At 35.2% G+C, this 10,000-nt stretch overlaps 1 protein-coding gene across 1 annotated transcript in view; it reads left to right on the top strand.

Moving 5' to 3' along the window:
- The window catches only part of LOC122345662 (ras-specific guanine nucleotide-releasing factor RalGPS1), a 97,667-nt gene that overhangs the window by 5,604 nt on the left and 82,063 nt on the right, over positions 1-10,000 (top strand). Inside the window, 2 exon segments of the mRNA XM_043239997.1 lie at positions 7,239-7,378; positions 9,912-10,000. The exon segment at positions 9,912-10,000 is cut by the window's right edge and continues 16 nt beyond it. Of these exon segments, the coding sequence (XP_043095932.1) occupies positions 7,322-7,378; positions 9,912-10,000 (146 nt within the window). The 5' untranslated portion in view covers positions 7,239-7,321.

Genomic DNA, 10,000 nt, shown 5'->3' with positions numbered 1-10,000 from the left:
CACCATCTGTTATCGAAGTGCAGATCGAAATATTAGAATCTGACCCAATTATTTCTTTCCCCGGCTGTATTTGTACAGCAGCGAGCATGTGTGAGACATTTGAGACGTGACCACCTGCTCAGTTCTGCTATTCTGGGTAGAATAGCAGCCCTGTTGCTGCCTGTCATCATTTAATTTTTATTTAATTTTTTAAATTTTGTTTTATCACGCATTTTAAATGTGCAATAAAGTAGTGGGGTTTTTGTAGAATTTAAAAACAAAGAAAAAAAAGAATGTACTGCAACTACACACTTTGCAAATACGAATGAAAAAGAATTTAATATTTATTTGAATTTGACAGAAACCAAAAGAACAGATTATTATAGCAAATTATTGACAGTAACATCAGAACAAAAACTCTCACCGTTTTTATAATCTACACTTGAGTTAAAAATAAAGCACTACAATTTTTTTTATAAAATAGATATTTTTGTTTATACAATAAAAGTCTTCGAAAGTCACTTGTGCTCACAAAGTCTGCTTTTTTTTTTTTTTTTTTTTGTTAAAAATACGGTACAAACGGTAAATATGGTAAAAGGGAAATTTTATGAAATATTATTACAATTTAAAACAACTGTTTTCTACTGTCAAATATTGAAAATGTAATTTATTCCTGTGATGAAAAGCTGAATTTTTAGAAACCGGTCTAACATGCTGATTTGCAGCTCAAGAAACATTTCTGATTATTATTAATGTTGAAAGAAGTTGCTGCTTTATGTTTGTAGAAGCTTTCAGGTTTTTACAATATTTTGATATTTAATATTTAAAATTTTAAAGGATTTATGTTTTATTCGTTTTGGTGGCTTTTCTGTCACTTTTGACGAATTTAATACATCCTTTTATAATTTAATAATCTAATTATCAGAGTGTAAGCTCTGATTGTATGAATATATTTAAGGCTAAAAATAGCAGATATTATGCATTTAATTAAATCCTGTATTGTCGTGCAATTAAGAAATTAGCCTAAACTTATCATTGACTGTATTGTTCATTTTTCAAAAGCAACACCTTTGCACATTATTTAACCCTAAAGGATGCATTTGAGTGCTTTAAAGGCACACATCGGCACCTAAATGGTTGATAGCGGTATCTCTTGACATCATGCTGCCCCAGCAGCTTTTGTACCTTTGTGTCACAATCGGCTCGTTCTCATTTTCACCTCACTCTTCTCCTGTTTTCCCCTCGAACTCCCCTGATGTTTGATCTGGCGTGTTATATGACACTGGATCCATTAGAAACGCTGAGTGTGCTGGCGGCTGCACTGATGTCATGCGGTGCATCTGAGGACGAGTCCACCGCCTCAGTCTGACTCCGTCCTTACTCCAGACATCTGAGAAGCTCAGGGATGTTCTCTGCTTCTTTTATCTTCACGGCTTCACACCTGGGCCTTCGACTTATCCTCATCCTCTGATGCATAATTGAGATATATATATATATATATATATATATATATATATATATATATATATATATATATATATATATATATATATATATATATATATATATATATATATATATTTTTTTTTTTTTTTTTTTTTATTATTATTTTTTTTTTTTTACATTTACGTTTTTAATTTCTATTTAGATCTCATTTTTATTTATTTATTGGCTATTTATTTATTTTATTTTCATTACAGTAATTCTACCACTTACATTTATTTCAGTTAGCAGTTTTAATTTTTAACTCTGACTCATTTCAGTTAGGATTTCTAATATTTTATTTCATTTTTTTTTACATTTCCCATTTGGTCACTTTAGCATTGAAGTTCATTTCAGTTAGTTGCCAAGGTAACACTTAAAAAAAAATGTTTAAGTGAAACAAATACTAGTTATTTTCCAAAGAAACATCTATATTTTCATGTTTTGTGTAATATCTGTATTTTACTTTTTTATAGTTAACAACAAAACATATTAATAGCTTCTTTTTTTTTTTTTTTTTTTTTTTTTTTTTACAAGGGTTTTAGTAGGTTTTTCTGTAAATGAAGCGTTTCATTCTTCTTATTCTGTGTTTCCGTATTTAGTATAATAACCACTAAACCTACATGTATTTTTCTACTTGTTAAGTAATTGATAAGTTGGATAATGTACAGTCAGGCCGTCCTTATTGCAAAATAAAGTGCATGAGGATGATACAGAAGTGCAATGCTCTATGTCTCTTCGTCCTGATCAGTCGGTCAGATTTGATAATGACCTCCTTACTGCACGTTTTCCCTCACAATGTTCTTTCAGGGAGTCTCCGATAAAACTTTTTCCAAGTATGACATCCAGGGTGAAGTATCCCTGCTGCGCTCGGGGTTCGGTTTCCCCCGGCAACCGTCAAAGCCCATTCAGAAACTCACAACCGCAGCCAGCCGGCCCACATTCCAAGTGGTTTGCTGTTGCCATGGCGATGGTCCCTTGGAGCCGAGGATTGTGGGAGGGATGAGAAAAAAAGCGCTCTGTTGCCAAGTATGATCCCTGGGATAAAAAATTCAAACATCGGTTCTTCTGTAAATATCTCCGTCGAGGGTGGACGCCTCGTACTAATGTCATCAGATCATCACGCATCGCACCGTCCTCCATCTGCTTTCGGCGCTCAATCGCAGCAAACCTTTAGGTGTTTCTTTTTCCGGTGTAGCTGAGCTAATACGCATGCATGATCAAGAGCTGAACTTGACCTGTGCAGTTAAGAGTTCATTTCACGGCTGACAGATGAGAGCTCAGAGTGAAACTCATGTGTGACGCAGGATGTAGATGCAGAGCATGATATTAAAGCAGCTCAAACTTCTCTGCACTTTCGGTAGTTGCCAAGGCAACATTTGGAATTTTCTTTTACATTTTAGAACGTTCGAGTTGCAGATATTTGCTACATAATTGCTACAATGTCGGTGACACGTTTAAATTAAATCAGCATTATGTTATCACGTTTTACTACAAAGACAAGTTTTATTAAAAACCTGTTTTGTCCAGTGTTTGTTTGTTTGTCCTGAACACTTGAGCTGGCCTCTATTCTTCAGAAAAACCCCCAGTTCCTGTAAATGCTTTGGTTTCTCGGGATCTTTTGCATATTTCAACACACTGGCTGCACGATATCGAGATCCATCTTTTCAAACTGCATGACGAATGAGGGACTCATGCTACTATTACAAAACATTTAGGCCTGCTAATACTACTAATAGATGGATAGATACCTAGTGCATTGAAAACCTGAATAAATTGTTCTAGTTATGTAATAAAATATCACTTTTTTTAAATTATTTTGCTTATTGTCCTTCAGAAGGTACTTTCCCCAAAGACAAAATAGGTGTTAAGTATTTATTAAGTATATATATATATATATATATATATATATGTTTTCATTTAGGTCATCACAGTGCATTCTGGGATTACATTATCCATAAAAATAAAAGTGAGATGCTGTCCATAGACTTTGACCAAAAATTTTTTTTAAAAGACGGATGAATGTTTGGGGTTTCCTGTTTCCTGTTTCCAGGTCTCACTCACTACCTGATGAACTGGTTCTGTACTGTTAGCGTGCTTAAGCCTGTTTTGGGCGATACTATACTATAGTAGTTTTTTTTTTTTTTCAGGTCATTTGAATGTGCACTTCCATCGGGGGTGTTATCTAAACACTAAGCTCGCATCCTTGGAGTCTGCATTGGTATCGGTCGTGTGTAGAAACATTTCAAAGTCATATGAGTCATAAAAGGCTTTGTATGCATGCTGTTTTAACTTTCAATATTGGCCAAAGTGTGTGTGTGTGTGTGTGTGTGTGATCCTGGAGTGCTGCAGACTGAGACGTATAATTACAGCACCTCACAGCTGCTTTAATGGACACGAGAGAGAGATGAGGGATAATTAAAGAGATCGAGGGTGACAAGAAAGACAAAGGGTGTCTCAGAGTCTGGTTGAAATCTAGCTGTTAACAGAAGTGCTCCGTGACACCTGACCAGGATCCTGATTCAGTGACCTGTGCGTGCGCGCTTCAATCTTAATGACCTTTTAATGACCTTACTGTACCTGGTCAAGTCTGAACACCGAATCTGTGCCATTGATGCGCATTGTATCTGCTTGAAAGTTCAACTTTTGATGTGTTGTGATGTGTACACCTTGGTTAAAAATAGGTTTTGATATGAAATAATCTGTAGGATTCAAATATTGAATGGTTTATTTAAATCTTTGTCTTACCACATTTTTTAAAAGTCAGTATAGTATATTTTACTATACTATACAACATTATACTGTTGTGTATCACATATATGCTATGCATACTATACTATACTATGCTATACTGCGCTGTGCAGTAGTATAGTAGACTGTAGTATAGTATATCACTGCATGCTATGCTATACTGTACACCATATGGTATACACACTATTCTGTATCATTCATATAAAGATACTATATTTTACTATTGCATTACCGCACTATTACTATACATGCTGCACATTACTATATTGTACTATACTATGCTACACTATACTGTTGTGAATCGCCATATGCTATACTATGCATACTATATACCATACCATGCTATACTTCACTGTAGAGTAGTATAGTATATCACTGTATGCTATGCTATACTGTACACCATATGGTATACACACTATTCTGTATCATATAAAGATACTTTATTTTACTATGGCATACTATGTCGTTATATACGGTACTATAACGAGTGAAGGTTTACTGTACGTTGCATTTTGGCTCAAGGGCTGAGCAGGTGTTCCCGCTCAATCCAGACCCTTCAAGTGAAGTTCATTCTTCAGGCCCGTATTGTGAAAAACAATAAAGCTGGAGTGGACTAAGTGAAAGCGGGAGATAAACTAACGTGCGTCTCCTTGGAAACACTTGATGGCTTTCACACCCGCTCTCGGTCCAGATGGCGTCTCAATCGGGCGACGTCAGGCGGACCTTGAAAGAGAGCTCGACTGCTGCGCTGCTGTGTGTGTGAGATGGTATTATCACTGACTCATGGGGGATTACGATGGCTGATATTATAGGAGACGCTTTCAGATTATAATCAGAGGGATTCGGGGCATGAAGGGGTTACAAAGAGGAGACATGTGAGCCGTCTCAAATTCAGCTGAATGGAGGTTCACCCCGAGCGTGTGCCGTAGGGTCACACCGGAGAAACTGGGATCATTTCAATCCGCACCGTTTTTCCTCAAGTAATAGTGCTTATGTTATCATTTGTAAAGAACGTGGGTGTTTTAAATGAAAAGGACATGCAAAGGACCTCTCATTTTCAGCACAGCACATATGCACGTATTATTTTAAAGTATACTTTTTCAGCTTGCATGGGAGTGAGTTGAAACAAAAGCTCTACTACTGTAGTGATGTTTAGTTGTGTGCCGCCATCTTGTGGTGTGGCTGAGTGTTACAACAATATTGTAAAACGTTACAAAAAATTAATTCATTATAACAGTTCAAGTATATTTTTGTAATTTTGTGCATTGTTAATTGCTTGTTTGTAGTATATTATTTAATATACAATGTAAGGTACAGCAATCAATAACAAGACAACTTATGTTTTAGTTTTTTTTTTTTTTTTATAATAAAGTATGGTATTTAAATTATCAAATGTTTTTATAATGCTGACCAACGAATAGATTTGGTCATTAATTTTTTTTTTTTTTTCTTTTTTTATTAGTCATTAGAGATGCATTAAATTGATCAAAATAATATATATATATATATATATATATATATATATATATATATATATATATATATATATATATATATATATATATATATATAAATAAATAAATTGTAATAATAATTTAAAATTTGGCTGTTATAGTATTTTATTTATCAAATAAGTAGGCTACAGTCTTGTTCTGACTTAAAAAAAATTATAAAATCTTACCATCTGCAAATATTTGCCTGTTTTTGGGCTCTCCATACAGGATTTTAAAAGTTATGTTGTGCTGTCAGATCATTATATTGATGGCGAGCCAAAATGTGTTGGATTTCACATTGAAAAATCTTCTTAAGCTCCTCCTAAGAAGCTCATACGGCCGCTAGAGGTCATCACAGCTCCTCTGAGGGCTTCGACTCCAGTCACAGGTCAAGCTAGGCTTCACTCTTTTTATAGGAGAAGCCACAACATGCACTTTTACTGTGGTTTCGTGGTGGTTTAAACATAGCTATGTTTAACATGTTAGTCAAGTATTACATTAAAAACACAGATTAAACATGTTAGATGGACCGTAGAGGCTGATATATAAATGTAGGTGTAGCATGATTTTCTGTCAAAGTTTACTTGCTTTAAATTCTCTGGTTAGCCAGACTTAAACTTGTTAATTATTATTTTTTTTTTAAGGATTCCTTTGATGCCGCGTGCGATCCTCATAGCTCATGGCGTTGTGTTTGCATGCAAAAAGTCAGAACATGTATTTGAAATAGAGTTATACGAGATCCACTTGATGAGAAGATCTCACGGTGGGAGCGGAGATTAAAAAGCTTTCATTTACAGCAACGTGTCTGTCGTTGTAAATGCAATTTCCTGATTTTCGGACCAAAGCGTGGTTTCAGATCTCCAGCTGAGTGCGGAGAACTTGCCCGAAACCCATTAAGTGTTTCGATCGCTGCGTGAGTGATCCGAGAGGATTTCCATTGTAAAAGTCACATTCTTTCCTATTTGCTGCACTCTTTCCCGGCCCGGCGGTTCATCGGTCAGTCAGGTATGCTGGGGCTTCCTCCGGCCATCTGGGAAAGAGAGCACACCGAATCCCTGCGGAGTTCCTCAGACGCTTAGCATCGGGTTTTCTTACACACAAACACACACAGAGACACACACACAGAGACACACACACAGAGACACACACACAGAGACACACACACAGACACACACACACACACACACACACACACACACACACACACAGACAGACACACACACAGAGACAGACACACACACACACAGAGACAGACACACACAGACACACACACACACACACACACAGACACACACAGACACACACACACACACACACAGACACACACACACACACACACACACACACACAAACACAGAGACACACAGCCACACACACACACAGACACAGACACACACACACACACACAGAGACACACACACACACACACAGAGACACACACACACACACACAGACACCACCGTTGTGTGCATTTAACAGTGATACTTTATACAACGTGTGTCTCTTAATATTTTGATGTCTCTCTGTCTGCAGGTATGGATGATTTGTCATATGTGGGGTCTGGCTGAGGGCCACTGTTGCCCGGGCGACTGCACCCCATTGGCTGATTTTCCAGCATGTACCGTAGAAACGGCCTATCGGATGGCACCAGCATTAGCTCCGCCTCCTCTGAGGTAAATGCTATTCCTTAAAAATTCAGTAACGCTTTACAATAAAGGTACATGAATAATGATGCACTAATGCCTAAAGTAATACTTAATCACATACTAATGATTTTTAAAGGCTTTAACTAATTATGAACTAAAAAAGAGCTATCTTTAACCATGAATGGAGTCATACGAATCCATGTACTAACACATAGTTAAGACTGCCGTTATTCATCCGACTCCATCTATTAGTTCATAATCAGTTAACTCCTTAAATAATAGTATGCAATTATCAAGTACTAATTTAGGCATTAGTGAATTATTATGTACACTTATTGTAAAGTGTTACCAAAATATACAATAATATTTTGAAATTAACTGATGAATAATGACTTACTCATCACTGGGAATAAAATGTACTTATTTCAACACAATAAATAAATATAAATATAAATATATTATTTTTTTAATTATAACCATATGGTTCTTTGTGACTCATGCACAAGGTTATTACAGATAACTAAAACATATTCATTACTTAAAAAAATAAAAAAATTAAAAATAACCTAAACACTAACTGAAATAAAATATTTTAAAACACATATTTTATTTCGGGTAGTTTCTCAGTTCTATTCAGTATAACTTTATGTACATATATATGTGCATAATAGCTATATACAGTATATACATTTGAATAATAAATAAAAAAAGTGGTAAAAAAAAACTAAATTACACTGCTTCTGTACACAGTAATTTTTTTTATATAACTATATACGGTAACGCATAGGATTCATTAAAAATCCTTAATGTGTTCAAATAATTTAAGGCAATTAATTAGTCATTAACGTGATTTACATCACAGTAGATGATCTTGGGAGTCGGGAGAAGGAGTTTATCACACTGAGCTTCAACAATGGCTCAAGCACCTGTAACCCTGGTAGGCATTTTATAAATCTATTAATATAATCTATAATCATATCTATCTCTTACACTAGTGTTCTCTATTCTATTTTCATTATATCTGCTTGGTTTATGTTTATAAAAAGCACCTCGATAAACCGTGTTGGACTAACTGGGACTTGTAAATAAGATAAGAGACTGATTGGGAAGTATAGGCAGGTTTTTATTTCTGTAATTATTGTAATAACAGGTGTTCATTCAGTCAGTGATCAGATTAATGAATCATAAAGGAAGCTCTTTCAGTAACCCATTCATAACTTCATCAAATAAAGGTTTTTCATGCTGCTTTTTTAATACTGGTTTGAGAATGACGACCCTATTGTTCAGAAGTTTGAGTTTCGTAAGTTTAAAACATTTTATTTTTTTATTCTTAAGCTCACCAAGGCTGCATTTGTTTGGTTAAAAATACAGTAAAACAGTAATATTGAAATAGCAATATTTCACTAACTGTGAATGTATTAAGTTTAGTTTATTCCTGTAATATTTTCAGCATCATTACATCCTTCAATATGCGGATTTATTTATTATATATTTTTTATTGCTCAGAAAATATTTCTAATTATTGTCATTATGAAAGCAGTTGTGCTGCATCATATTTTGTGGATATTATTATTCTTATTATTTTAGATATGTTAATAATAATAATAATAATAATATTATTATTATTATTATTATTATTATTATTATTATTAATTAAAATAATACTCATGATTGCTATTATTATTATTTTATTTATTCAATTAAATATTTATTTGAAACAACAGGAATGTTTTGGCACGTTTTAAACGTCTTTACTGTCACTTTTGATTAATTTAATACATTATTGGTGATGCAAATTTCTCATCGACCCAAAATTTGTGAATGATAGTTTACCATAATGATGAATAACTGACTTAAAATGAGCTCAAAGGGTTCTGTAATAAAATCAATAATTTTTAAATTTTTATAGGGTTTTCCATTGCTTTTTGTTGTTATTTTTTATGGTAATACCATGGTCCGTTTTTTTTTTTTTTTAAAGGCTCCATGTTTTTTTTTCCTTCAGTGATTGACTGAAAAGCTTCTGTAACTTCACAGCCAAGGTCTATAGTGTCCAAACCTTGCTTTTCCACTGTGCAGTTTTATAGTAATACCCCAGCACCTTTTTTGTAAGGCTCAGCTCTTTTTCGTTTTTGGCTGCTTACACATCCAGTGCGTAAAAGCCCAAGCCGTATGTCCATGCGCTCGCAGACAGATATCATCAGATCAAAGATCCTTTCGATGGGGATCCGGGAACGTTTTCATGGTTTTTCCAGCGCTGGCGGTCGTCCCGTGAGAAACGGCACGCTAACCCAATGTCGCTTTTCCGTGGAAAGAACTGCGCCGAATTTTTTTTTTACGATCGGTTCAGCCGTGGTCAACACACGAGGGCCACACCAGAATAAATGAGGGATGATACGTAGTCATCATTATTGCCAGCACAAAACCACCAGGAACGTTTAGAAGCACATTAAATGCGGTCAGTGTTGATCGGTTCATTGTTTGCACCCCTCTCTCTAATTGTGCGTTCATTCGAGAGCGCCTGTAATATTTCACGCTTGCCGTCTTCCCGTCTCTCCTTCAGGGAAGCAACAGCTCCGTGTCTGTGGACGGGCCGAGCGCTGACTACGCCAAGAGCTACGATGCTGTCGTGTTTGATGTGCTCAAAGTGAC

The sequence above is a fragment of the Puntigrus tetrazona genome, chromosome 5 (genome assembly GCF_018831695.1).
Source record: "Puntigrus tetrazona isolate hp1 chromosome 5, ASM1883169v1, whole genome shotgun sequence".
NCBI lineage: Eukaryota > Metazoa > Chordata > Actinopteri > Cypriniformes > Cyprinidae > Puntigrus > Puntigrus tetrazona.
The sequence above is the reverse complement of the archived record's forward strand: the minus strand, read 5'-3'. Positions and strand labels throughout refer to the sequence as shown.